This window comes from Hypoxylon fragiforme (genome assembly GCF_022984875.1).
Source record: "Hypoxylon fragiforme strain CBS 206.31 chromosome Unknown GGS25scaffold_8, whole genome shotgun sequence".
NCBI classification, from domain to species: domain Eukaryota; kingdom Fungi; phylum Ascomycota; class Sordariomycetes; order Xylariales; family Hypoxylaceae; genus Hypoxylon; species Hypoxylon fragiforme.
The window spans coordinates 342,177-368,867 of record NW_026054763.1 but is presented as its reverse complement, the minus strand read 5'-3'; the positions used below and the strand labels follow the sequence as shown (position 1 = coordinate 368,867).

Here is a 26,691-nt window from a genome sequence, read left to right as displayed (position 1 = left end):
TGAAGAGAAGAAGAAATCTTTAAATATTGTACTGTACTGTCCTACCAAGTTTAAGGCACCAAAGTATTAAAGGAAAGTGACCTGGACAGATCAAATAATTAAAAGGATGCAGGTCCCTTCTTAGGTACCTATCTGAGATGAGGAAGTCACTAAGCGACGACAAACAGTATGATCCTAGCGACAAGAATTCTCCTTGTTGGTTATGACTTGGCTGTCAAGCCCTGGTAGTTGTCGCGCACAAAATGGTTTACACAATGGTTTCCACAATGGTTTACACAGTGTTTTCTGAGGATTCATCAAACCACTTGGCTAATTTCTTAGGCGAGGAAGGAACCGACCTAATTAGTATCTAGGAGACTATCGCGAACCTTCTCGCCTCCATTGTTAAGTACCTAGGTGTGTAACCTACCTATAGCCAATAGGTACTATGTAGGACATGGTCCATATTTTATGGGCTTCGACCAGTCAACACTGTGGCAGCAGTAATATTGCAATAGGGAAGGAACTACATCAATGGGAGTCGGTACTTAACCGGGGAACGCCTGCAAGGGAATGATCAGTTCAATGGGGGTTTAGGAAAGTGCCAGATGAATTACTACGGGAGTAGGAGGTTCTATATATTTCCCACAACATCACCAAGTACAATACCTAGGTAGGTACCTACTAGGTAGCTGTGTAGGGTGGTCATTCCAATCCATTCGATATCTTCCAAAGGCTACTCTGATTTTGCCAACATAAAACGAGGGAATCGAAGCGAGCTAGAAGTTGGGTATATGCTGCAAAACTACCTAGATTAGAAGGAATGAGGCTGACGTCGTGATATATCTAGGACACAATAGAAGCCCTGAAGGTATTCAGCTATACGTACTAGGTAGGAAGTGTTCCTACCAAGGTTACCCCTATCGATCTACCTAAGCACCTAGCACCTACTGATTAACACCACGAAACACTCACGCCACGACTTTTAACCAGTGAACTACAATGCCAAAAAAAATTACCACGCCTCCCATCCCTCTTCCCCAGCAACCCCCCCTAACACTTAAAAAAACAATCCATATCCCTCGTCGGCGCGCCGACCTCGTGGTCCGCCCATCCCCCGGTCCTACAATACGGCACCTTCCCCCCATCCGTCTGCGCGCTCGTCCAGCTCTGCGTCCCATACTCGAACTGGACAACCCACTGCCTGTACTGCGAGCCGAGACACCTCTTCTCCAGCTGCTGCTCCTCCTCCCCCCGCTTCTTGGTGCCACACTTCTCCACCGCCACGCCCGGCGGCAGCGTGCCCGTGAACGAGACGGCGGGGACGTGCGGCAGCTTCTGCGCGGCCTCGTTGAGCGACACCTTGGTCAGCCACCCGACCTCCTTCTTCGGGAACGCGTGGACGAGGCGCCCGGCGTTGTCGGTTAGGTTCATCTCCACGCGCAGACCTTTGAACATGCCGGCGGAGTATTCGCGGACGTGGAGCTTGCAGGTCCCTTCCTCGTACGCTGGCTTTGAAGTCGAAGTTGGCTTGGATGGCTGCGACTGCGTGGTGCTGGTGGACTTGGCGGTGGACGTGGACTTGGCAGTGGACGTGGAACTGGCCTTGGGACAGGTGCAGAACCGTGCAAACCCCTTATCGCCGGGGAGCTGTTCGGATGCGATGCAGCTCGCTTTCCCGCCGTTGGGACACGCGCGCTTGGAACATTCTGCTTGGTCGCAGCTCAGTGAGCTGGGGGTTGGCGACGAGCTTGGTTTCCTGGTCAGTGTGGACGAGGTAGTTGTTGCTGACGTTGAATTATGCTTGGGTGAGGTTGTTAATGTGGTTGTAGGTTTCATCGTTGACTTCGTCGTTGAAGAAGAAGAAGAAGAAGAAGAAGAAGAAGAAGAAGCGGGTTTGCTCGATTGCGCAGGTATAGAACAGGTGCTATTGTCCGTATTGTCGCGGCGAGCCATCCGCAGGAAATGCTGATTGTCATATGGGGCCCAGGACGCTTGACGGACCTGGAGCACCGTATCCTCTACCCACGACAAACGCCATGCGGGCTGGCGATCGCATTTGGCGGGGCGGTACTGCAGCAGAAACTTGCCACGGTGTGTTTGGAAATAATCATCTCTCAGGGTGCGCATAGCTTCTTCAGTATTCTTCTGCTTATCGGTGACCGACATCTTCTTATAGTCTTCGTAGCCCAGGACCATGGGAGCGTAGTCGATTGCTTCGATCGGCGGTCTCGTCGTCAGCGACCATAGTATTGATTTCACATAATCGGCCATCTCCATGAGTTCTTGCCCGAACCTGATCTTTCCTTTTTCTAAATTTTCGCCTTGAAACTGGCTGTCCGTTAACAGACCCCCGGTGACCGGGTCGACAAATGCGTAGTCGTGGCCAACGGAGCCAGCAAAGCGAGGGACTATTTCCTTGGGTACAGCAGGCCGAGGCGTAAATATGAAGATGTGGTTGTCTGGATCATCAACAATATCGTCACCAAAGACTTTACCGATTTCGCCGTTCCATTTATAGCCGCGCATTTCTGCCAGGCCATATTTGTGCAATTCGTAGTATGGATGGCCTTTGGAGAGGCCTCGTCCGATATTCGGGAGGACCCAATTCCGAAAAACGTCCATGTCGCCCGTTAGAAATGCATCCGTGTAGATATGTGAGACCCATGCTCCTCGTCGCGATACGACCACTATGGAAGTACATCCATGCAAGCCTCTCAGAGCTATCGTTCCAACTTGATTCTTGAACAGCATAACACTGGAACTCAGTACCACCCCGTTGTCCTCCTCTTCGTTTTCTTCAGGGACTAAGTTGACGGCAACAACCTGTTCATTACCCAGGTCCATCCTATCACTCGAGTAGGCGTTCTTCGTCTCGCCAATGATGAAATTCCGTTCCCTTTCACCGTTCACGTATCCAATATAGTCCTCAGGTTCGGCCCAATCCCCGAGATGTGGATTGCCGCGTTTGGCTTTGACTTCTTTCTGGGGAACCTCGAGCTTTTTGATTGCATCTTTGGAAAAACAATTTGTCTTGCCACATGCATGCCATGAACACTCCTCGTTCGCGCTCGGAACTGGGACGATTGATGTAGTGGTAGTAGCTGAGGCTGTAACACTGCAACCAGTCACCGTTGTGTAGACACTTGTCGAGCAGTCTGGGCTCGGCTGGTCCGTGGCCTTCGCGATACACTTAATCGATGTGAGTTCTGCCGTATGTGTATTGCTGCAACTCGTGGTCTGTGAAGACTGTGTAGTGTGAGAAGCCTGCGTAGTTTGAGAGGCTTGTGTAGTGTGCGATGCCTGTGTGGTGTGCGATGCCTGTGTAGTTGAAACCTTGTCGTCATCTTTCTTGTCATCCTTTTCGCCGTCGTTCTTGTTATTTTCGTCATTGTGTTTATCGTCATTGTTTTTATCGTCATTGTTTTTATTATCCTTATCATTATTCTTGTTGTCGCTCGGGCAGTTACCAATTTTAATAGTCCCAAAAAGCTGGAAGCAGAACTCAGGGGTCCGAATCTCAATGTTGGGCGGGAAAACGTTGAAGCAGCCAAAGCAGATCTTCGGGACTGGGATCCCCCCCACGATAGGAAATAACACTTGCAATGCCTGTTAGCTAGGTGAAGTCAAAGGTGTACGTTTAATCTTTTGGTGACTAACCTGGAACCATTGTGGGGTGGTTCGCTCCTGGTGAAGTTGTTTCAATCCAGGTTGGCGTAGTCCCGGGGAAGTCCTTTACTGCAACAAGCGCGGCTCCAACGGGTAAAGCAGTGATTGTTGAAGGGGCGGGAAGTGTGGAGTTCTGGGTTGTAGATATTGCACTGGTCGTACTTAGCGTAGGGTTTGATGTCTTGAAACCATGAGAGCTTTGAGTGATAGATTCTGGACCGGTAGGCGTTGTGCTGGTACGTGCTGGGCCACTAGAGCCTGCCTTGGGGCCTGTGTGAGTGGATTGTGAAATGGATTTTGGACTGCTTGAAGTTGTATTCCAATTAGATGTTGGGCGGGCAGAACTCATGTGGCTCGGTTTTTGTCCAGGAGAACTCGTATGAGTAGATTTTGACTCGATGTGCTTTGTAGAAGAGGCTGTTATTGGATTGACCCCAAGCAGAACTACCAAGCCTTTCAGATCAGCGACGATCTTCTCAGAATCGCCACGGGCATCTTTCGTGATAGGGCCCAGCAAATCTGGTTTTGTATCTTTTCCCTTTTGTAAGGTTCCGAGCAAGCGGATAAGTCTGCACATAATTATATTGAATTCGGACACAACGCCTTCCTTTTTGGCCTCACAATCGTTCAAGTTGTATGAACCACCAGGCAATGTATTGATCAGACTGCCGACTTGGATCATGGCCTCAGTGACACCCTTAATAGCTGAAGAGGCCTTTTCGGCAGTCGGATTTTCCGACCACTTGTTCACTAATGGCATAACATCAGAAATCTTTGAGGAGATAGGCGTGATGCTAGATTTCACTACCGTTCCAGAGGGTTGGAGTGTGGTTTCGGCATCTGGAATTGTTACTGGAGATGTGATGGCGCCTCCGGAAATGACGACTATATCTCGCGACACGGCCGTGGGGAGGGCGTTATGAGTGGTTTTGTCGGTTTGTCTCTTCTCATTTCTTGAGTCTTCACTATTCCAATTCAACGGTGGACAGGGCCCAAACTATTTACTATTAGTGATCATGTCTTCTCGTTATTATGGCAAACGGTGATGATATTATAAAGCACTAGACAGACTAACTTTTGTTTCTCCATTGTGCATACACTCGATATCTTGAGCAGATGTCTTCTCCCCATGCTGTTCAGATTGGGATATTCTAGGAACAAGGCTCCCACTGGCAGCAGAGAGCAGCCCAAGCACTCCAATTAAAATCATCTTGGGCGATCTCAAAGAATACACTATGTGGCATGTAGGAAGAAGCTGTTTCCTCGCAACGGCACATGGGAGTATTTATATCGGCATCACAAGAATTACATGGCACATTGAGGTCTTCAAGTAGACATTCTATTATTAGGTACCTAGTAAGTTTGCGAAATTTATAGTCGTAGCCTTAACTGGCAATTACTTCACAGGCTTGGAGGTTTTTTTAAACTATAAATAGTTAGATACTGAATCAATTATTTTGACTATCTTATATACAACATGGATTAAGATCCAATAGACAACTCTGCCCTCCAGGAGGCTCCGGGCCCTCTGTCCGTCCCATAGACCTACCTTGTTTATTTAGACAATTCCTTAGTTCCTATGGATTACAGATCATCTCTCCTTATGTATAATTAATCACGATTTGATCCAAATATCACCATCGCAACGATTGATAGATGCCCGGGCGAGAGAACCAAGTCACGTGACTCACAGATAATCACCAAAATCATCAGTCCATGTGATACCCCCTATTGAGTAACTAGAGATGTGGTAGAACTTTACAAGCTTCTGTTCCTACAATGCAGAACCGACAGTAATTTGCTACATAAGTAATACCTTTTTTTCAGAGCTCTTTCTGAACACCGATTATGGACGTGCACAGTGCCCTCGCGATATAACAATGGAAACAAATCCATACCTATCGCCTGCATACATAGTAGTGTAGTAGACGGTGCATGTATACCGAATTAGTATCGAGCGTACTTATCTTAGCGCGAAGAGGAATACCTAGATGTTAAACGCCTACCTAGATCTGTAGGATTCCCCAACGATGAAATTTGGAGCCTCATGCAGGTGGAAGGCTAGGTACATTGAACACCCAATGCGAAAAAAAAAACCACCAACTATTTAAGAATAAAAAGCAGCTAGTAACGGCAATTTACCGTAGGCCAATCTCAATGACCGAGATAAAGGCCATTACATAAGTACCTAGTACCTACATACCTATATATGGTACGTACGTTTTTTGGATGGGATAGTGGGGCACATTCTATCTAGGTAGACAGCTTATTCTATGTGATATTTTTCTTCAGATACCCCTTTCCCGCCCCTGTTGCTCTCTCAGGATTACAAAAGTACCTGGGCTACCTAAGCTCTGAGATCATTTCGCTCATAAACAAGACAACAAATGACCGCGCAATAACTATCTCCATCATGGGGGCAGGCCGTAGATCTAAGTATATCAAGCACTCGAAGCTTTCTACGCCTCGAATACAAGCACAACTCCATCATCACCCGCCGTAACGATTCTCTCCCCGGTAGCCCCTTGCACAAACCCTAGCACGCCTCCACCTTCGCCATCTCCCCTATGTCCCTTCCACTCTCTCACCAGACTACTCTCCGTCGAGCTCGCTGCGCCCCGGACATCCCACCGCCTGACCACACCATCCATGCCGCAGCTTGTGAGCAGCCAACCGTCGCCTAGCCCCGAGGCGACGAACTCGACTTTGACAACGCTGAACTCCTCGTGCGCCTCTTTTATGTGACGCCGTACAGCAAATCTTCGCGACGTGTCATACACAGCGATGCTGCCATCTACACTCCCAGCCGCAAGGAGCGTCTGCTTCGTCGAGAAGTGCAACGACTCGATTCCATCGGCTTGGGTATGTAGGTCCGCGAGTATCGTGCCGCCTTGCGTGCCACCGGCGTCGGCGCCTTTTGCCTTGGATTTGCTCTGCTTGCTGGACATGGGTTGCGCATCCGAGTCTATCCTCGGTAGTCCTACAATCTTTATGGCGCCACCCGCGCCACCAACCGCGACAAATGTTGATTTCGGGTCGATTGCCACTGAGTACAGCCCACCTTCAACATTGAAACGCTGGTCTTGATTTGTGAGGCCCACAACAGTCAGCCCATTGTCGTTGACAAGACTCTTCGCTGCGGCTTCACCCCAAACATCCCATACGTAAAGCGAGCTGTCCTCTGATACTGTGGCTAAAAATGTGCCATCGGGCGACCAAGCACCGGCCGTGCAAGCTTCGGTGTGTAGGAAGTAACTTTGGACGATTTGCATTGGGTTCGTGGAATCGGAGGCATCAATTGTGTATACCCATACGGAACCGTCAGAAGCACCTATTGCGATCGTGTTGGGAAATTTCGGTGACGGACAGGCGGCCAGCCAGTTCACTTCAGGCACCTCCTGGGATTCGGCCAGAAAGGTGAGAGATGGCTTATCGTGCGCATCGATAGCGAGCTTATATGCGCGCAACCTACCATCCATTCCCCCAGATACTAAGAATTCGCCGTTCGGTAGTGTGAAGGTAAGAGCGTTGATAGAGTCGGTATGACCCTCAATCGTGAATAGAGGGGTTAGTTTTGTGTTCTTCTGTGGCTGCGCAGGGTCGGAGTTGTAGCTCGCTGGTAGAACAGGGCGGCCGATAACAGGACTCGTGTCGAAGACGTAACCCTTTCCTGGCGCATCATCTCCGTCGCCTTCACTACCTCCTGTCGCAATAAGTGCGGGTTGTGTCGGATGTTGAGCGATCGCGAAGACGGAGTCTTTGTGTGCATCAAAATAGGCTATGCTATCGTTTTGTAAACTGATCTCTTCAGGTTCTTCATCCGAGTCCATAGCGATATCACCCTCTGCGTCTTCAATTTCCTCGAGCGCATCGTCGGCATCCAGTAGCTCGGGCGCATCGTCCATTTCGTCTTGGTGAGGGGCAGACATGGTGGGCTGTCCACTGCGCTTGAGGAGGTTTCTGATGATGTTCTGTTTAGGGAAAAGTAGACGACTGATAACAGTAAGAGAAATAGTATTGATATAGCGATCTATGGAAGTTCTTAGAAATTGTGAATAATTTTATTAAAGTTGACGTCTACAATTATCTGCTTGATAATCAGCTCAACTTTTTTTTCAAGAGAAAAACATTCTTGGTGGGGCAACATCCCGCCGAACCCCGCCACGCCTCATAAGCTGTTTAAAGCTTATAAATTTTAGGTTACCTAATGCATTCAAGTTATATGTAATAAACCATAGTTGTGGAATACCTGTGCTGTAGTAGGCAGAATCTCTTAGCATTAAGGAAGACAAGGGCTCAAATACCTACCCTACCTAGATACCATATGTAGGTACCTAGATAATATATACAAGAATATAGTCGATCCAATCCACCCCCTTAAACTCCATGTGATGCAAAAGAAAGAAGGAAAAATCCGAACGAGTGCGATGCAAACCCCCTTTAGAAAATGCAAAAATTCCAGACAAACACATGATATCTCTTTTCCCTGACCGAGCATCGATACAGTTGGGGGAAAAGCGAAGACGTAGCTTAGTGCGTCGTTACAGTGCCTACGAGGTTCATCGCTAGACATACCGCCATAACACATATTCCGTAAATAGCTAGGGCGAGAGATGCCCCTCTCAGAACCTCAGGATTGATGTGCTCCATATCCCACCTCCACTTCCTGCGACACCGCCAGGAAGACTTGGTACTTTTGGTCCTGCCGCTGGAGCCGCTTGCCACGCTATGGATGCTCTCCACGCTTCTACCGAGTAGGCCTTCGTCGCCCTCTCCATCGTCGGATTCGGATTCAGAAACAGACATCGCATCGTCGTCCTCCTTCGTCAGGCGTTGGTGATGAATTGAATCTGGATCAGAGATTTTGTAATAAAATAGACCCGGAAGGATGAAGCTAATACTAGTGCTTCCAGTGGAGCCCACATAAGCCAATACTCGTTCTAGGGAGACGACAGTAAGTGCTACGATGTAACCTAATATAAGAATTATCGTCGTTAAAATGGCAAAGCGAACGTCTGACATGGGGGCACCCGGTCCATGATCTGACCGCGCCTGGGAAGTAGACGCGAGAAGTGGCCGGCCACCCGGTGAAGTTGTTCGCACCTGCCGGGATACGTCTGCTGGGCGCCACTTAAGCACCGCATCCACGGATGCCCGGCAAGGGTGTACTTGTAGAGGGATTGAGAATGTGACAAGGACAACAATGGCTGCCTTGGCAATGGTGGAGGCGATCGATGCAGGATCTATTAAAAAATGGTCAGTTTTTCTAATGAAGCTTTAGGAATCTCGGATGGCCGTACACATAGATACAATATTGCCTATGACATCATTGCCAAAAGTGAGGTAGCCTGTGATTGCAACTAGAACATAGATTCCAGCTGCAGAACCGATACTCGTGGAGATAACACCCATAATGCTATATGTATCGTCAGCATATAAGCACAAGCTATTCGGGTAATGGGTTCTTACCTTGCAGGGGAATTATATTTGATTTCGTTCAGAATTGAAAACATGTTTTGATGGCATGTATATGCAAAGATGACCACGGGTAAGCTAGCAAGAGCTTCCACAGGTCCTCCCCACGCAACGAAGCGGATCTTGTCCCTAGGAGCAAGCGTATCTGCGGCAAAGTGGTAGACAACTAGCACGATCAAGTACCCAATAGCAACCAGAGCTATGATGCTAGTATACTTCAAAGAATCTAGACGTCTCAGGAAGCTTAGAGGAATAATGACGAGCATGAAGACGGTGATCCAGAAATTCCGGTCCGTCAAGTAGGGTATATCAGAGACCCTGGAGTCGAAGCCTTCCACCACACCCGGCATCAAGTCTCCTATAATAATCATATACGACACGGCGACTCCAAAGCATTTGATCGCTATCGCGGCATCGAATATGACAGCTGCATTTGGATACGTCATCTGGGATAGCGCAAAGAACGACGAAGACCCCCGATCGAGATAGCGCGCGCATCGGGATTGTAGGTATAGACCGAAGGAAGATGTAAAGCCTGACCATAAGATTACGATGACTCCAATCGTCATTCCGAAGTGTGACATGGCTGAAGGCATCGCTAACGTTCCCGCGCCGATAACTATGCGATTTTTGTTAGCTCCTGGGGCACATTAATACGGGTATAGAGATATGAATAATCATACTGGTGTTAAGGAGGTTGATGACACTGCTGACCATGGTGGCCTGGCCCCCTCCACCCTCCTTCTGCCGGCCGCGTGCCCGTTTTTGTCTATAATTAACGTTAGAACTAGTGATTGGTGGCGCCGACGAACCTTCCGGGGCAGTTCGCCGTTATAGCAAGTGGGCACATACCTTGCCATGTCGCCGGTGGAGGCGGAACCCTCTCCAGATATTGCTGAATAATTCGGCATAACACAGGAGCTTGTAGATTCATACAACTACTGCTTCCCTCGACTGAAAGAAGCCAGATGGCACACAAGATTTGTGTCTCAATGAAGATTGTTTCGTTTCCTCTTTATTGTAAGACAAATAGGTTTCCTAAATGCTTAACCGCCCTTGTGTACGCGTGCTAACCGTTCCACCGCTTCGACGTTTCTCGTTTTATAAGCGACGTTATGTGTCTGCCTAGCGTGGCGGGGGTTCGGTGTTTCGTTAGAAAAGTGAGTTCGGTAGCAAGGCGATGGCGGATTCTAGTTCATCAAGTTCGTATGATGAAAAGTAAAAGAATGATGATAATTGACGCCAAAATGGAATTGAGTTGAACCTTGAACGCATTCAGCTGACAGTTGGCGTCGAGCCACCTAGTGTAGTACAATCTCCCCATTAGCTCCAATAGCCCCATTGAAGACTGCCGCCGTAAGCTCATTCTAACCAATCATTCAGAATCCCCATCCTAGCTAGCCGAGCTTAGCCTATTTGCGGTTAGCCTGTAAGACAAGGGGTGGTCTCTTTAATGGTTCTAAAAACTGGGGAGTTCAGCCCGTTATCTGTAGGTATGTAATCATTCAACATTCAGCCTTATCGCTTTAAGCTGCAACATCTAAACTTGTAACCTTCTTGTGTACCTACTATGTAACATTGAATGAAGTGTTGCCTCTGCCATTGAAACATTAGATTGGGCTAATAATTCAACATGGGTTCTACGCTTGACAACACGACGCTTTCTACTATATCTCTGCTCGAGGCGCGCCTCATGCGCATAGAGCATTTGCTATTCGGCCACACAACACAACAACCCAAAGTATCGGCGACCAGGAGCATGCAAGAGCTCGAACATCGATTTGGGATTCTCCTCCAACGAATGCGCGTGTACGCCGAGCTCCTCAAACTCTGTATGTTCCACCACTTTCGTATCTGCAAAGATCTGGAGCTAAGCTAATCCTCCTTAGACAAATCTCAACCAACGCTCTTTCAGCCTCCTCCTCCCTCCGAGCCTCCGTCTGAACTCTCCTCCGATGCTCTGCGCGCCATTGTCCTCGCCGCTGCATCCTCATACCCCGCTACTGCGTCTGCCCTGACAGCCATTTCCGACACACCGGTGCCCGACCCGGCGCACACGGCGAGCCTAGCGTCCTTGCTGCCGCGTATGAAGGGCATCGAGGCGACACAGCTGGCGCAGGCCGCCGAAATCGCGGAGCTGAGAGCCCGCAGCGAGGATGTCATACGCCGCTGGTACGAGGGTGACGTCTTGGGGTACTCGAACTTTGTGGCAGGTGTGGAGGGACGCGTAGAGAGGGCTGAGCGCTCTGTGAGAAGAGTGGAGAAGGCAAGAACTGAGATTTGAAAGTGGGTGGCCATCATGGACTATCTACGATGCAACATGGTAGCGGACGACTGAATAACACTGTTTGGCTTGTTGTCCAATCACTTGAGACCATTCCGACGACACCGTTTACGAGAATAACCGTTGAGGTCCTCGGATGGGCCATCACGACGATGATATTGATACCCCGGCAAAAGAGGCTGTAGACTTCGAACTGACACCGTTACCTTGCCTACTGCCCATAATTAAAGAGAATCCGAAATATTGCAAGCAGAGGAACACACGGAAATCGATTATGAAGGATATGATCTCATGGTGAAGTGCTCTGAAGTTTGAGCAGAGATATTACATACATTACGGGATTTTCGGCATGAGATTTCTGCCTGCCATGAGTATCTCATTAATGCAACTCTATGAAGGCTATGTCACAGGAGAGGATAAGCAGCAAATCAATACTCCTTCCGAGTTGCATGCCTATTAAGCATGAAGAGCCAAATCTGAGTAGAATTGCAACATTGCTTGGACGAACATGTGCCCCGTGCCCGAATAGCTCGTCCCTATTTTGTGTTTGAACAACTCCAAATAGCAATTTCATGATGCGGAGTCCTGATAATTTGCTCTCGCCTAACACATCGAGATTACATTATGCTCTCCATGTTCCTCCCCAGTACCAGGTAGCTACTAGTATCGTGAGTAATGCCGTTGATGGAGTTTGAACTTTTCTGACTAAGAACATTGAACTTGAACACTGGAACCACTAATCATACGCAAGCCACATGTGGCAAGTGCTTTCTTGTGCCATGTGTCGTTCGAGCTGGAGGTGCCGAACCGTGACCAAAGTACCAAACGAAACGGGACTCATCTGTGAGCCGATACAACCGGCTTTTGGGGCTAATGCAGCCCTTTAGGCCGTTCCTTTTTAAATTGCCATTTCAAGAGTCAACCATCCCATTATGGGGAGGATGGCATGGCACGGATGGACGAATACTGTACCTATTACCTATATTACACATATAAGAAAATTTTTGCATGGAATATTGTTGAGATGTGTGATTTGCAGGCTTAGATATTTTGGCTTTCCCCCTTCAGGGGGATCGGTAGAGGGGATCCAGGTGCGCCGAGCCACCTCTGCTTCCTTGTCGAGTATTGCGTGCATGAAAAAGTCGCAGCGAAGATCGAAAGTCCAGATTTGGGCTTGCTTAATATCCGCTTGTGGAAAGCTTTGAGCCTCCTCGACCTGCTAAGTATGTAAGGAAAAGGAATCTGTGCCGCTTACTATGATTGCCAAAGGAATGGGTAGCTTGAACACAGACATAAATGGTCTGCCTACATATTAATACGAGCATGGACTCGTGACTAACTTGTTACTAATTAGGTACCTAGGCAGGTATTGGAAGGAGATATTTAGGATGCATGTACGAGAGATCACTAGTTAGTTGATGTACATGGTGAATTAGAAACTCGCACCACATCATCGAACTGAATGGAATCAGTGGCTTATTAGTGGCACACTTACTTACATGTTGACGATGTATTACAATTTCGACGATTTCGGATAGGCCAACATACTAACCTAGACCCCTTCTACTGTCATAGGTTCAATGCTACATACATATGTAGTTGAGTTACAAATTCGGACAGTCGTCATTTACTCTTCTGCTGGTGTATGCATCGGATACATAGATCGGTGATCATCCTGGCCAAGTTCCAGCTTTGAAACAAACCACAGGGAGAGGATATCTTTACCACGAAGTATAACATGGTGTGGTCTAGATGGTGATTAACTTTCCTATGGTCAGATGCTTAAAGTTGGAGGTGCATCACAAACTTAATTGGAACCGGGTCATATCTCACGTCACTGCAACCCTCTATCGCGGGAGGCCTTGGAACCGCTGGAGTCTGACGAGCGTTGTGAAACTCGAATCGATCTTTCTTGCCCCTACATAACGCCATCACCTTCCATATCATTGGCTTTAACTGTGCTGACAACTTGACAGAGGAAGCACACATAGGATGTATGGTGTATGCGATCAGGGAGGAAGATTTAATCATCTGATACACGTTTGCAATTATGATACAATTCGGCTTTGAACGGGAAAACGGTTGGGTCCGTGAGAGTTGTATCTTGCATTGGAGGAAAACGAATACATCATCGTACACACGGCCATAAGTGACTCAATGTTGAAAAGACGACCTGTGGACCATGCCGGATGCTTGTCTTGAAAGATTTTGACTTCATACATATGTACCTAGATGCATATGTACAATGTAGCATGCACCAGACCAGATGTATCGAAGATGGATCTTCAACATGTAGGCCAAGATTCCGAGTGACTATTTGAGTTCTTCATGCCTGGCTACCCTCTGCAGAGTCTGCACTAGGTAAGTTAAGCCCTTGAATCCCAGGCGAATCTCAAACACGACACGACAAGCATGTAACTCCGTCTTTCCCCATATCTTAGATCATCCAACCATCGTCAACTAGGGTTGCGGAATGTATTATTCAAACGTATTATTCGCGTATTATTCAAATATAATATTGCATTTTATTATAAAATGCAGTGGGTCCGAAATGGAAAAGTGGATCGGTACATAAGTGGAGTAAATTTTGCACCAAAATTTGGTGATATTACCTAATTTTACAGGTATCTAAGGCGCGCAAATCTCGATATGTCGTTTAAGTGATCCGGCTGAACTACATAAGCTTTGAAGATTGCGTTGGACTTTGATCATAATGTGCTCGAAGAGCATGATCAAATGGGCGCCTCATTACATAGGAAAAATGGTAAAATTTCCCATATATTGAAATTCAATTCGAAATATTTTTCCCATATTATTTTAAGTGTTGAAAGTTTGTTTACATGTAAGTATATACTAAGTGTATTAGGCTAGGGTGGTCACGTGACCCACTTTTGAATAATACGGTATAATACGCATTTTACAGGGGTTATGAATAATACGCGCATTTTATTTTAAAGTGCGCATTTTACGCAACCCTATCGTCAACTCAACCACTGCATTCCAGGCCAATTGCCGCCACTGACTGGATTTTAGGGTATCAATTCGTTGTGTTCCTGCTTTAGCGCCTTTGGTTACGAAAACACACGGATGATGGCTGATGTACACGTATGTAAATTCATAGAATCGAATAGTCCTTTGCCAATCGATATCTGAAGATCTGAAGTATAAGTAGTATTATGACAAACATGATCTTTGGAAATTCAACGGGAATTATTTGGTAGATGCCAATAGATTGGTTAGTACATAATAAGTTAATAGTAAATGTTGTTTGTGTTGGCCAAAGTTAGCTGCACAATTATTTTCAAGCCAATGAGGAGGTATCGTGGTAAAAGCTCATAGAACTTCCCAGTCAAATCAGTTCGGAGAACAAGGATGAAAGAGTAAGATAATAAGATAACAGTCCTTACCCCAGACAGGTTTCTAACCTAAATAGGTATCGTTCAGGAACATTTGCAGGGGAATTCGTAAGGCCCTCAGATGTTTTTTTTAGAGCTCATTTTGTAATTATTGTTAGCTTCGGTACATATGATAATCAGGAAAAGTACATGAACTCCCTTCATGATATAGAGTTTATCAAAGTACTTACTATGTAGTACAAAACCCCCCTCTCTATCATCCATTACATAAATTCGTCAGGAACCTGGGAACTTCGATTTACACTTGTCTGGTGCGACCCCGGGACGCACGCTCCACCCATCCATCTTTTCTTACCCCCTTCTCCATTTGATTTGATTTGATTGATTGATTTGATTCCTTTAACCTTTTCCCATACATCCATCCATCCCTTCCCCATCTTGCCGTCCTGCCCGTCCTGCTGCTCCGTCCCATTCATTCGAACGCTTGCTGCCTGTCCCTTCTTTTCCCCCATCCCCTCCAACCCTCTATCCCACCACCCCCCAGTCATCGCGAAGACGAGCCTTTTCTGTCAATCATTTCATCATAAGATTCGATTCTCAGCCAGGCTTTGCAACCGTGGAACGATCCAACTTCGCTTTTCACGACGTACATATATTGTGGCCGGTAATTTACAGCTATAACCGTTTTGACGCCGTCAGGAACTGCGAGGAGAAAGAAAGAAACGTGTGGCTTCACTGCTAATCGGGGAAAAAAGAAAAGAGGTTCAAGGGAATAAAGGAAAGAGATATATCAAATCAGAAAAGGGACATAATCGACCTTGATACCGAAATATCCTCGTAATTCGGGACCGCTTTCGATTTTACTTCCCGTCTCCTTCTCATCGCCCTCAACAGATCAAATCGAAAGATCCTATTAGCAACTTGGACGATTATAGACTCTCTTACGTTCTAAACTATAGGCTTTCTCCACCTCCCATCCGACTTCTTATTAATAATTCTTTGCCGACTGGACTTTGGATTCGTATATCACAACTTTTATAATTGACTTCGACCTTTGGTTTCTCTCTCTCTTTTATTCTTCTTTATTTATTTGATTCTTCTTGGTGGTTGCGTGGAAAAATACTTGGGACCAACCAAGTTCGAGATATCCGCTGAACTCTTTTTCATTCGCAAGGGGTACGCGGTCGCATCAGCTTCCCACGTACAGTTGTACTGCTTATTACCAAGGACACTGCACCGTTTTACCTTGGCTACCTTGGCCCTTAGTCCTCGTAGCGACCCACTAAAAATCAGTCCAGCTTACAACGCTTGCTCGTTCGACGGGACTTGGAAATCTGAATTGTTCTTTCATTTCCATTTCCACGAGATTCAGTCTTTCTCAACCTCCTAGACGCTCCAACTCTAGTCACTCCTTTAAAAGATTGAACTCCAATCGACAACTTACAATTCATCAGCTAAGCTGTACTTTGGGTCACTCATCGAATATACTCGGATCACCCACCAATCAATTAATTTAAATCGACCAACCACTCATTCGCTCATTGGGCTTCTATTTCTACAACTATCTCGGACACAGCCACAATCTTCTATCAGGAGATCAGCCAAAGTCCAACAAAGACCCTCTCGATCCAATCCATATATCGCCTCATCGCCTCGCATCCTATGTACAAGTGACCAATAGCGGTTTACCAGGTTTCGATTTTTGATTGAATTTCACCCATTGTTAAAAGCTTGAAGCTATTCTTATTTCCTTATGCCCTCGTACGGATCTCTTCATTCTCCATCATTGCGCAAAATGGAACACTCCCGGGCAAGTTACGGCCGTAAAGGCATGAATATGTCTAATATTATTGGCGATCCGTTCGCCCTAGCTACAATTTCTATCGCAGGGGTAAGTTGAGCAAATGCAGATGCTTCTGGCATCATAATTAAAGAAAAAACTCCCCTCTACAGAACGTGTAACGCTAACAGATTTACTCAGCTGGCATGGGTCATTTGCTTCATTAGCTCAATCATTGCTCAGATACAATCAACGCCGGTTGATGGTTACCCCCCATACTCGTGGTTCGCGGTAGTTTTCATGCTACCGTTAATAATTGGCATCTTTATTGTAGTTGCGTCCGATGTTGTCCAAACATACCATGTAGCGATTGTTGGCTATTTGGCTTGTGGTTTAGTGGCTACCACTTCATCTGTGAACGCATTAGTCTACGATCCTCAGGGATCTAGGGAAGCTGCTGCGGCTGGGTTTATTCTTCTGTCCATGGTCAATGTAAGTCTGAACCCGTATCTCCCATAAATATACGAGCACCAGCCTCTCCCAACAATATGCCTTATGACGAAGCGATGCACCAACTAACCATGGCGTAGGTTGTTTGGATTTTCTACTTCGGATCTGCGCCATCTGCTGTGCCACGTGCATACATTGACTCCTTCGCACTAGCTAAGGAGTCCACAAGCCGACATGCCATGAACGGTGGATATGGTGGTCGACCAGAAACCTCGACATCTGTCCAACCGCCACAGATGTATACTTCCGCGCAACTAAACGGATTCGAGAATCCTTCTCCCGTTGGTGGTTTCAACGGCAATGCTGTCCGAAACTCAGGTTCCGGTCCGGCATTCCCTGCTACTGCCAACAAGACGCCACCACCAGCAGAACAGAACGATCCCGAAATTGCCGCCCCAACTGAATACCCGTACAAGGCCAAGGCTATTTACAGTTACGAAGCCAACCCCGACGATGCGAATGAAATATCATTCGCCAAACACGAAGTTCTCGAAGTCAGCGATGTCAGTGGCCGATGGTGGCAAGCACGAAAATCAAACGGTGATACAGGAATTGCTCCCAGCAACTACCTCATATTATTATGAGAAGGCTAGTGTACTTCTTGCGAAGTATCTCGCTGTGAATTTCCTCGGCCTAGGACCAAAAAAAATACAATGGAATCCTTGAGTTGCCGGATACACGGGCGAGAGGGCGAGGTTTGTATTTTGAATGGGTTTAGAAGATGCGTACAAAACACAGGGCCATGGACACGCTTTGGAGTAAAATCGGGGTTACCACTATCGGCGGATGTAGCTATTTTTGTGCTGTTTTTTCAAGGCTCGTGTTTTTTTACTATTATTCCAATGAAGGCCGGCTTATTGTTTATTGTTTTTCTTCCTTTCCTACTTCTCTATCCATACCGTTACGGTGTGCGATGCTATTGCGGCGAAACTCCTTCGTTTTTCTGCTCTTATTTTTTTTGGACTCGCGGTTAGCCACCGCCTGTCTTCTCCCAGCCTTTCAAAGCATTATATACGCTCTCGGTTTTTGAATCGGCGAGCAGGGCAATCAACGGAGTCTTCTTGAAACGAAACGGGATTTACGAACGTCACGCCCCATTGGTTCACGGATTCCAGGAGAATAGGTACAACTCTGGTATCAGTCAATGAAAAGAGACCGTTAAAAGTACCTAAGGCCTCGATTTTTATTTATGACCAGCTAATCTAATGCGAAATTCTACAAGCTAGAAATCGTGGTGTAACTTAACTTAATTCAGGCGTAAGATGCGGATAATCTGGGTCTAGCAGTCTAAGTGCACGTTGGCACATAACATGCCGATTTCCACCCTGTAACCGCGTTCCTTCTCTGGTAAGGTCGTTGGACTTGTCGGCATATTTTGTCGCTGTAATCAACTCTTAGGAGAACCAAGCCACATCCTTCCTTCTCTCCCTGGCGTCTCAAAGTTGGCCTTCCGAAGTGACTTAGTGGCTCAAGGCTTCCTCCATTAACAACTTCCCAATTCAGTAGTTACGCGTGATAGGGAAGTATCTAGGTTAAGTAGCTAGGGATGTAGGTAGGCCAATAATTATGATTAATTACGAGCGAGGGGTTTGGAGTTGGAGGATTTTGGCCATAGACGCGTATTTCAACGGCGTTTCTTTCTCCTTGCGTCGTGGTTGTGTCCAGCGCGGTGATGGAGAGTGCTGGATACTTACCTACCTAATAGGTAGGTGAGTAAGTGATCCTTGTCGAAAGTTCTGAGGCTCATTGTGATGCTGCAGGGCTGGGTCCAGAGCCGTTTCGTTTCGTTTCGTTTTGTTTCGTTTTGTTTCGTGCCATCTCGTTTCGTCGTGGGGGTTCTTCCTTTGCATGCGTCATCCTTGTTCTCTCTCTCTCTCTCTCTCTCCCTCCCTCCCTCTCTCTCTCCCTCCCTCCCTCTCTCTCTCCCTCCCTCCCTCTCTCTCTCCCTCTAAAAAAGTTTGTGTATTGCCGTATTCGAAGTGCCGTCAATCAGATTACGATGTACTTTGTCTTCATTATTTGACATTGTTTCGTCCGTTTGCTTTCTTTTTCTTTTTTCTTTCTTTTCTTTTGCCGTCTGTGTTTGCTTCACGCGGCAACATCCAACCGCTTCCGCAGCTCGCGCTCCTTCTGCAGCACCTCGAGCTCGAGCCGCTCCACGCTGTACTGCAGCGCCTCCTTCTTCTGGTGCACGGCGCGCGCGCGCAGCTTCGCCTCCCCGGACAGCGGCTTTCTGCTATTACTTCTTCCTCCTCCTCCGCTTAATCCTTTTCCCTTTTTGGAGTTGGCGGGGTCGGAGGAGTTCTCTAGCCGCCCTTGCTGCAGCTCCGACCGCGCTTTCAGCGCGTCGATGTGCCGCTCGACGCGCGCGACGTGCGTCGAGGCGCGGTCGAGGAGGAGGCTTATGGCGGGGCTGATCTCGTCGCGCAAAGAGGCTTCGGCGGCGGCGAGGGTGGGTTGTGGGATTAGTTCGTAGTGCTGTTTTGGGGGGTTTTCATCTAAGTGTTAGCATGGAAATCTGTGTGGTGGGAAGGGGAAGGGTGAGTAAGTATGTACGTACGCGCACGGTCTTGAGCACGTTTACTAGACGTGGGAAGTCGGCGATGCCGGTGCCGAGGGTTGAGACGGAGGACTCGAGGAAGGAGAGGGAGGTTTGCAGCGCGGCGACGCAGTCCCCGTAGGAGGCTGTGCCTGTTGAGGAGGTTGTGGTGGCCATTGAGTCGATTTGTAGATGTCGGTGCGGGTTTGATGTTGAGGGTTGGTTAAAGGTGTGGTTGTGTTTCTGGCGATAGGTGTGTATTGTATTGGGGCAATTTCGATGTTGGTAAGGAGTAAGTAAAAGTAAATATTTACGACCAGTAGAGTGCGGGGGCTAGTGGGAAACTATTAGTTGGTGGGGCTTGATTTAGGCTCACGCATCATGAATCCGGGGTATTCCCAACCACTAAACACTGCCAGGTAAGTTACTGTCTCCTGCAGCACATGCAAGCTCGAAAGTAAATCGATGTAGGTACTAGGTATGCAGGTAAATGAAGCGCGGGATATTATGTCCCTGTAACTAATTCCGAATGGATTCCAAGACTTGCTTGATAGACCTTAATCCCCCTTCCAAGGTAGCAATAAGAATTTTTGGGAGTACGGATTACAGTAGTTAGTTATGCAACACCTCATTACTACAGTTGTCATACTATACGGATACAAGGTCCAAAAATGTTTCGAATATACTCAACGAACATATAGAGGGCAAGAAAGAGCTCCCATGTGACGGCTCCTACCAATGAAGCATTATATTAAACAAAAATCTTAATCCACAACTCATTCATGCAAGTTTAACATCCTTTTACTTGTTTTCAAGACAACCTTAGGCAAAGTGATATCCCATTCATTACTCCTTATCCATTTTCGAATGAGCTAAGTTGCCGAGTCAAGAATACTGAGATATGGATGTGGTAACTAAGTGGTGTAGATAAAAAAGGAAGATCTAAGGGTGCAGGCCACTTACCTCGATATTTGAATACGTACATGCTACAGTGCGTCACACTTTCGATCTGGCGTACCTGCCGCAGCATCTCCAAGTATCTGGAGTTAGGTACTAAAGACTACCTAACCTAGTATCTAGAGTACTTGGTAGGTAGCTACCATCCATGGATGCCACATGGCATTTATGTAAATAAATGATTCAATGCGATTGCTAAGTAGTAGGTACTTAGGGTTAGCGCACAGTGCATGTTGGACCAACCGATTAAGCACCTGCCTCAAGTGCCTTGATACCTAATGAGCTTGGAACTCATCAATCTCCTACCTCCTGATATTTTCGGGGAAGGAGAGACCCGCACGCGGATCCGAGACCCACATTTACTCGGACGCTAGTAACTACATTCCCCGCCTAACTTCCATATTCAGCAAAATAGCTCCGGTCTCTATCGCCGAGATATTGGAACGTTCTCTACGAGCACTTTTAATGAAGTAGATCAGTACTAGTTAACCCAATGCGATACTTTATGAGTGAGTTATTTCATGTGATTCTTTCAAATCTCTGTACAATTAAATTTATTAAATGTTGGACCTTGTCGCAAGATCGTTATTTTGTCTTCAAGGCGGGAGGCTCGCGTTTAGATGTGTCTGGACTCAACTCTTTCTCATACCCCGTATTAGACTATCAAGAGCTCCTTCCATAGATATCAAGGCTTTCATCCCATGTATCTTCATATGACCGTATGACCCGTAGACATTACACATGTAATTGATGGCTACACCTGCGTAGATGCCTAGTATATTCTGATTACCGCAATTCCCACATGAGTTTGTTTGCATGAGGGAGTTTAGATGCCTGATCGTACCTTCCGCTCTTCATGTCCCATCCATATTCAATGCCTTGAATTGTCACATTACTCTAAGCTATCCCAAAGTACTACCCTTAATTTTTATTAAAAATTACTCAAATTGAAAACTTCCTATGAATACCATTCCCTCACAGAATTTCGAATATCAATCCACCAATGGAGATTGACCCGTCTGCACCCGGGCCCCCACCAATATGGGAGATCGAAGACACGGCCCAAACCAGTTATGAATCCATCTATGGCTATGATGTCGATGCACAACTGCACTACAATCCACTACGAATCCCATCCGGTTTCGGTCGAGATATCTTCCATGATCCCCGATATGAGGAAGAACCAGACAGCTATGCAGTCGCTACCATGAAATTTAACACCCTCTACAGGCAGGTCGAGGTAAACATTCACTCCCAGTATCTTCCTCTTATACATACATGCTTTTCCCTAACACTTTCCCTCGTTTCTTAGAACCATTTCGAAATCATGAAGAACGAGCACTTCTTGACGCAAGCGGCCATGCTCAACGAAGCCAACCACAGGATCTGCGACTTCAAGCATCTGCACGCCCGGGTCATGGATGCCAGATCTGCCGAGACCGACGCCGACGTTGCAAAGGCCCATGAGCTGGCGATCCGCTTCCAGTTCCTCGTCGCGGCCTGCACGAGCAAGGCGGAGGAGATCTACCGCAGCTTCGGCCTGTCGAGTCTGGCCCCGGAAGACAAGCGGTGGCAAGATCACCCGGCGCATCTGGAGGCGGAGGCGGAGGAGGAGAGAGAGTGGATCGCGGACTGGAAGATCGACGAGGTGCAGCCTGAGAGCGTGATCAAGGATACGATGCCCTCGCTATGACGGTACGGTATGGTTATGTAATGCATTGCGAGAGAGAATCAGGAGGAACGCGAAGATCCATCCTACGGCTTAGGAGTTGCTTACCGGCTTCATGGTGCACAAGACCTCTGCGGTTGTATTATAGAGGAGATCGCCTGATTTAGTGGGCAGTTCCAGAATCCAAATCGTTCATAAGAAATAAGTCGAAAACAATTGAGTCCTGCGTCTGATTAAATTAGGTATATAAAGTCCTTGCCGTCTCCCGTGAGGTCGCGGTCTCTACAAAGTACATAGGTAGACTTCAAGGACTGGCGCCTATGGATGCCCATTTCCACGATCGGAGTACTAGGTAGTATTGCAGGTTAATAAACGGGTAATATTCATGCGCGGAAGGAGGCGATAAATCAAATGTGATGCCTAGAAATCAATGACATAGACCGACCATGCCGCAGCGTGAGCCTTACCATGCCCATCCCACGGGGCGAAATTGGGCCTCTCTCTCTCCCAGAATGTCATCCAATATCTCCTGGCGTCTCTCCTGTTCCTCGCTGGTCTCACTCTGTGGCCCTGGTTGAATATCTGTCTGATCAACCTGGGCTGGGTGAAAAGGTACCAAAATATCTGAATCTGAATCTGGTGCTTGAAGCTCCTCTAACAGTCTGGCATCAACGGGAGCTCCTTTAACAAGGGGGTCGATTTGCGCCTGATCGTTTGAATGAAGTGATACTGTGTCGTAGTCTCGGTCGCTTCCCGCGAATACCGGTGCTGTGGCATTGCTATCAGAGCCTGCTCGCTCATTGATGATATCCGCTTTAGAATCTGTCTTAGAGTCTATTTTAGACTATTTTCGTCAAATCCTTTTCGTTTATGAAATGTGTGCCTATCTGTCTTATTTTGGTATTATTTCTTTCCCTCTTGAGTTGATGTAGTGAAGCCAGTAGTTCGGCCTACTCATTGTCAGCGTATTAACCTCGACGAATGATAACGCCTGCATAGTAACCGACATGATCCTTTTCGTGTTCTTCTTCAAGGTCAAGCAGGATGTCCCAATCGTCTCCTGTCCATTGCCGATACGTTTCTAAAAGTTCTACAACGGCGGAGTGCCCTTCAAGCTTCGCCAGAAAGATCGCAAAGGTGTACTGAAATCTTCCAGAGCCCTCCGTATAAACGATACCCCGACGAGACCCTCGATACATGCACCCAGCATACCTACATAGCTGCATATTGAATCATACAATCCGACCACGACCACGTTACAAGCACCGAGAAGGCCAAGGAAAGTGATTTCAGTATGGCAGCTTATGAGCAACATCAGGACATCAATATACGTGCTGACTGAACTACACATTAGATTATTATCAAAAATACCGACATAAACTAAAGACAAACAGCGAAAGTTCAATCATTCACCTTTTAGTATAGCGCCATAATCTGACAGTTAGGCAAGTGACAGTTGCCTGGTGCTAATTGTGAACCCAGGCCTAACCACATATTTTAACAAGAGCAAAACCAGTCTGTTACGCTTCGAGAAAATATAGAAGAGAACTACTAGGTTAGCAAGGGGCAATCTACCTAACCTTCCATCGGTAGATTCTTAGAAAGGAGGTGTATTATTAACTCACCATCGAAACTAGGAAACCGAGAGTACCAGGGTAGTCCAGGGCATAGACATTCCTACAGGCATTTTCAGTTCAAGTTACAATCTCCGCATAGGGGTTCATATCTACCTCAACATCATTGGCCGGATACCTATCCGAAATCTATTAAATCCTGGGAAGGGACTTGGATCGCGGGGTAAATGTAACGCGGCACTCACCTACGACGATGACATTGGAGTACAACCGCCAGGGTTCTGTATATGGGGTTTGGAGATCCGGCTCGGCACAGTATCCCCGGCATGCTTAGGCTGAGTTGGGCGAGAACCTATCCCAGCTAAGAGTGATACCCGCAAACCGTTGTGACGGCTTACTACATCTGCCGAAAAGGTTCATTATAGGCATGGTACGTTCTTATCATTACAGAAGACTTCTCGAACGCGGTGCCAATGTTATTGAAGTATATGAGTATCTAGTGATTCGTGTCTTCGTCGTTCTCGACGTGAAATCCAACATCTTGTTGTCATTCCATCCTCGATTCTGTGTTAAAGTACCTAGAAATGGCGATTAAAATCGCCAGCGGACTTCAAAATCGCAAGTCGCACCTAGTGCGCAGCCATGCTCATGAAGGGGACATTCCTGGGACGGTCAACGTCCAGGCTATTGGTAAGTGTTGATGGATTGACTTCGTTTGAAAGCTAAACTTACGTTGACATTCTTCGCGCAGAGGGAGACGACAGCTACCACGGCCAAGCACTATTTCCCGTTCCAGCAGAGGATCCGAACGACCCTTTACAAGTATGTGCCATATCATCCAACCCAACCTTCGTCGTCGAGGTTCCATTGTAGTGGGATTAATCCATCATAGTGGCCGAAGTTCAAGAAGGTCATGATACTAGTCATCATCTGTACATATTCGTTTCTTGGCAATGCAGCGCTCCTTGGGCCGGGCCCCTATCTGACCCTCTGGGCGGAAATATTCGAGGTCTCCCCGGCATATGCGTCGACGCTTATATCGTACCCCAATCTTGTCTACGGCTTTGGTTCGATTATCCTAGTGCCCCTATATCTCAAGATCGGAAGACGCCCAGTGATGCTCGGCTCCCTACTAGCTGTAAGTCAGGACCACCGCCCATGCCATGTCATGCTACGCTAACCCTAGGGCTACAGTTCATCGCTGGTCTCGCCGGATGCTCACAGGCCAAAAGTTTCGGTGGATTGATGGCGGCGCGGATCATACACTGCCTCGGAGCTGGCATATGCGAGGCTTTGCCGGTACAGCTCGTGAACGATATATTCTTCTTGCATGAGCGGGGAAAATACATCGGTTATTACACATGTAACCCCACCCTACTCCCATGGATGCATACTTGCAGCTTTGCTCACCTCGCTTTACCCAGTTGGCATGTGTTTCGCAGCGATAGCGCCCATCCCAGCTGCCTACATGCTATCGACCAAGTACTCGTGGAAGCTCTTCTTCTACGTCGCCCTGGCTCTTGCCGTAGCCCTATTCATTCTCGCGTTCCTGTTCGCAGAAGAATCGTCGTACGACCGCGAAGCGCACAGGAACCCAAACACATCGACTGCAGAGCCGTTAGAAGGTGTGAGGATATCGAACGCCTCCGATAAACCCGAGGAGCCCATTGTCGAAGAGGTATCCAGCACCTCCAGAAGAAAAACGTACCTCGAAACGCTTCTTCCATGGGGCCGCGTGGATCCTAACATCAATGTCGTGGCGTTGGTGTGGCGATCATTCACCTACTTCCTAGTTCCTCAGGTCCTATGGGTCATCACCTCCTTCGGGATCATCATCGGTCTAGGTGCATTGGCGTTCAACTTCGTTTTCCCGATCAAAATCACGGCGCCGCCGTATAATTGGTCTACGGTAAGAATCTACCCCTTTTTCTTTTCGCTGTGATCCACACTTGTATGGGGGTAGCTAACAACTAGGTACCTATAACTAAAAGGCGAGCTCCGGCGTACAATCTCTCGGATCGATCATCGGCTTCCTTCTTGCGCTTCCGTTCAGCTCCTCGTCAGACCGACTCGCCGGATACTTGACACGACGCAACAACGGCATCCGCGAAGCCGAAATGAGGCTGGGGGTTATGCTGCCCGCTATGATCATAGGCCCAGCTGGACTTGTCGTATTCGGCCTCACTGCCGAGTACAATCTGCACTGGATAGGCTATTTTTTCGGAGGTGGCATGACGTCGTGGGGCGGCTATTTCTACTACTGCTTCACACTGGCATACGCTGTCGACTCGTACCAGGCCCACACCTCCGAGATGCTCATTGCGATCAATGTAGGGAAGCAGGCGGTAAGCTTTGGGCTAGGATTTAGTGTTCTCGATTGGGTAACGTATGTGCTTTCCTATGTGCTCGAACATCCGACCCCCTACTCATTTGGGTGACAAAGACTCTACTAACAACTATCATACAGTGAAAGGGGATATGCTGTGATCATTGCAGGTATATTCTGTGCTGTGTTCTTGGTCAATAACCTCATGCTTGTCGTATTTATGCTGCGAGGCAAGCATATTAGGCGATTCATGGCAACGTCATGGTTGGCCAAACTGCATGGGAGAAGTGTCTAAAATAAGGATGGGAATTTTCTACACACGAACCTGATTTTTTTTGGTGATGCCCTGATGCTCAACATTTCTTCCTCTCTTACGTACATAGGTGCCTAGTATGGAGATGATGATTTTTAGAAGTTGTTTTACTGCACCTTTTTTGCTCACTACGTTGGCGATATCCGTGATCTGTCCTAGTGTTGGGATTTCTCTAAAGTCCGGCCCCTATCAACGTGTTACTTAAATGCTAATGGTGTTTAGTACCACTCCCACAATTCACAGCTACGCCATAATTTTGC

The 26,691-nt window shown here is 47.3% G+C and overlaps 9 protein-coding genes across 9 annotated transcripts; 4 read left to right on the top strand and 5 right to left on the bottom strand.

The window, feature by feature from the left end:
- Positions 1-766: 766 nt before the first annotated feature.
- On the bottom strand, positions 767-5,049 carry GGS25DRAFT_533713 (uncharacterized protein). The gene is made up of 3 exons (XM_049265703.1): positions 4,724-5,049; positions 3,640-4,645; positions 767-3,578 (listed from the first exon to the last, which is right to left on the bottom strand). The coding sequence occupies exons 1-3, from the start codon at positions 4,856-4,858 to the stop codon at positions 1,033-1,035; spliced, it is 3,687 nt and encodes a 1,228-aa protein (XP_049113616.1). The 5' UTR covers positions 4,859-5,049; the 3' UTR covers positions 767-1,032.
- A 1,058-nt stretch (positions 5,050-6,107) lies between these two features.
- On the bottom strand, positions 6,108-7,577 carry GGS25DRAFT_524322 (WD40 repeat-like protein; the record flags this gene model as incomplete). Its single annotated transcript, XM_049264581.1, has 1 exon — positions 6,108-7,577. The coding sequence occupies one exon, from the start codon at positions 7,575-7,577 to the stop codon at positions 6,108-6,110; it is 1,470 nt and encodes a 489-aa protein (XP_049113615.1).
- A 476-nt stretch (positions 7,578-8,053) lies between these two features.
- Positions 8,054-10,173, bottom strand: GGS25DRAFT_399930 (transmembrane amino acid transporter protein-domain-containing protein). Its single transcript, XM_049258411.1, has 5 exons — positions 9,976-10,173; positions 9,807-9,892; positions 9,118-9,742; positions 8,949-9,064; positions 8,054-8,891 (listed from the first exon to the last, which is right to left on the bottom strand). Exons 1-5 carry the CDS (start codon positions 10,032-10,034, stop codon positions 8,179-8,181), a joined length of 1,599 nt encoding a protein of 532 aa, XP_049113614.1. The 5' UTR covers positions 10,035-10,173; the 3' UTR covers positions 8,054-8,178.
- A 583-nt stretch (positions 10,174-10,756) lies between these two features.
- Positions 10,757-11,407, top strand: GGS25DRAFT_524320 (uncharacterized protein; the record flags this gene model as incomplete). The annotated part of the gene is made up of 2 exons (XM_049264580.1): positions 10,757-10,955; positions 11,013-11,407. 2 exons carry the CDS (start codon positions 10,757-10,759, stop codon positions 11,405-11,407), a joined length of 594 nt encoding a protein of 197 aa, XP_049113613.1.
- A 4,958-nt stretch (positions 11,408-16,365) lies between these two features.
- On the top strand, positions 16,366-18,269 carry GGS25DRAFT_399884 (uncharacterized protein). The gene is made up of 3 exons (XM_049258410.1): positions 16,366-16,654; positions 16,745-17,035; positions 17,134-18,269. The coding sequence occupies exons 1-3, from the start codon at positions 16,517-16,519 to the stop codon at positions 17,635-17,637; spliced, it is 933 nt and encodes a 310-aa protein (XP_049113612.1). The 5' UTR covers positions 16,366-16,516; the 3' UTR covers positions 17,638-18,269.
- A 595-nt stretch (positions 18,270-18,864) lies between these two features.
- GGS25DRAFT_502138 (DASH complex subunit Spc19) lies at positions 18,865-20,025 on the bottom strand. The gene is made up of 3 exons (XM_049261999.1): positions 19,614-20,025; positions 18,989-19,531; positions 18,865-18,928 (listed from the first exon to the last, which is right to left on the bottom strand). The coding sequence occupies exons 1-2, from the start codon at positions 19,767-19,769 to the stop codon at positions 19,142-19,144; spliced, it is 546 nt and encodes a 181-aa protein (XP_049113611.1). The 5' UTR covers positions 19,770-20,025; the 3' UTR covers positions 18,865-18,928; positions 18,989-19,141.
- Positions 20,026-21,552: 1,527 nt separating this feature from the next.
- On the top strand, positions 21,553-22,242 carry GGS25DRAFT_524317 (uncharacterized protein; the record flags this gene model as incomplete). Its single annotated transcript, XM_049264579.1, has 2 exons — positions 21,553-21,789; positions 21,862-22,242. 2 exons carry the CDS (start codon positions 21,553-21,555, stop codon positions 22,240-22,242), a joined length of 618 nt encoding a protein of 205 aa, XP_049113610.1.
- A 439-nt stretch (positions 22,243-22,681) lies between these two features.
- GGS25DRAFT_524316 (uncharacterized protein) lies at positions 22,682-23,444 on the bottom strand (the record flags this gene model as incomplete). Its single annotated transcript, XM_049264578.1, has 2 exons — positions 22,682-23,062; positions 23,226-23,444. The coding sequence occupies 2 exons, from the start codon at positions 23,442-23,444 to the stop codon at positions 22,682-22,684; spliced, it is 600 nt and encodes a 199-aa protein (XP_049113609.1).
- Positions 23,445-23,898: 454 nt separating this feature from the next.
- Positions 23,899-26,646, top strand: GGS25DRAFT_502123 (MFS general substrate transporter). The gene is made up of 7 exons (XM_049261998.1): positions 23,899-24,482; positions 24,544-24,614; positions 24,685-24,930; positions 24,987-25,155; positions 25,217-25,701; positions 25,784-26,178; positions 26,260-26,646. The coding sequence occupies exons 1-7, from the start codon at positions 24,377-24,379 to the stop codon at positions 26,411-26,413; spliced, it is 1,626 nt and encodes a 541-aa protein (XP_049113608.1). The 5' UTR covers positions 23,899-24,376; the 3' UTR covers positions 26,414-26,646.
- Positions 26,647-26,691: the final 45 nt, after the last annotated feature.

What these genes read in the sequence shown, in the direction of transcription:
- GGS25DRAFT_533713 (XM_049265703.1), bottom strand. Translation starts at nt 4,858, where the DNA reads ATGATTTTAATTGGAGTGCTTGGGCTGCTCTCTGCTGCCAGTGGGAGC. An exon ending in TGCACAATGGAGAAACAAAA is followed by an intron (nt 4,646 to 4,723) that starts GTTAGTCTGTCT and finishes AATAGTAAATAG; the next exon opens with TTTGGGCCCTGTCCACCGTT. An exon ending in CCACCCCACAATGGTTCCAG is followed by an intron (nt 3,579 to 3,639) that starts GTTAGTCACCAA and finishes AGGCATTGCAAG; the next exon opens with TGTTATTTCCTATCGTGGGG.
- GGS25DRAFT_399930 (XM_049258411.1), bottom strand. Translation starts at nt 10,034, where the DNA reads ATGCCGAATTATTCAGCAATATCTGGAGAGGGTTCCGCCTCCACCGGC. An exon ending in TCCACCGGCGACATGGCAAG is followed by an intron (nt 9,893 to 9,975) that starts GTATGTGCCCAC and finishes CGTTAATTATAG; the next exon opens with ACAAAAACGGGCACGCGGCC. An exon ending in CATCAACCTCCTTAACACCA is followed by an intron (nt 9,743 to 9,806) that starts GTATGATTATTC and finishes AAAATCGCATAG; the next exon opens with TTATCGGCGCGGGAACGTTA.
- GGS25DRAFT_399884 (XM_049258410.1), top strand. Translation starts at nt 16,517, where the DNA reads ATGCCCTCGTACGGATCTCTTCATTCTCCATCATTGCGCAAAATGGAA. An exon ending in CTACAATTTCTATCGCAGGG is followed by an intron (nt 16,655 to 16,744) that starts GTAAGTTGAGCA and finishes AGATTTACTCAG; the next exon opens with CTGGCATGGGTCATTTGCTT. An exon ending in TTCTTCTGTCCATGGTCAAT is followed by an intron (nt 17,036 to 17,133) that starts GTAAGTCTGAAC and finishes ACCATGGCGTAG; the next exon opens with GTTGTTTGGATTTTCTACTT.
- GGS25DRAFT_502138 (XM_049261999.1), bottom strand. Translation starts at nt 19,769, where the DNA reads ATGGCCACCACAACCTCCTCAACAGGCACAGCCTCCTACGGGGACTGC. An exon ending in ACGTGCTCAAGACCGTGCGC is followed by an intron (nt 19,532 to 19,613) that starts GTACGTACATAC and finishes CCCCCAAAACAG; the next exon opens with CACTACGAACTAATCCCACA.
- GGS25DRAFT_502123 (XM_049261998.1), top strand. Translation starts at nt 24,377, where the DNA reads ATGGCGATTAAAATCGCCAGCGGACTTCAAAATCGCAAGTCGCACCTA. An exon ending in GGTCAACGTCCAGGCTATTG is followed by an intron (nt 24,483 to 24,543) that starts GTAAGTGTTGAT and finishes TTCTTCGCGCAG; the next exon opens with AGGGAGACGACAGCTACCAC. An exon ending in AGTGTTCTCGATTGGGTAAC is followed by an intron (nt 26,179 to 26,259) that starts GTATGTGCTTTC and finishes ACTATCATACAG; the next exon opens with TGAAAGGGGATATGCTGTGA.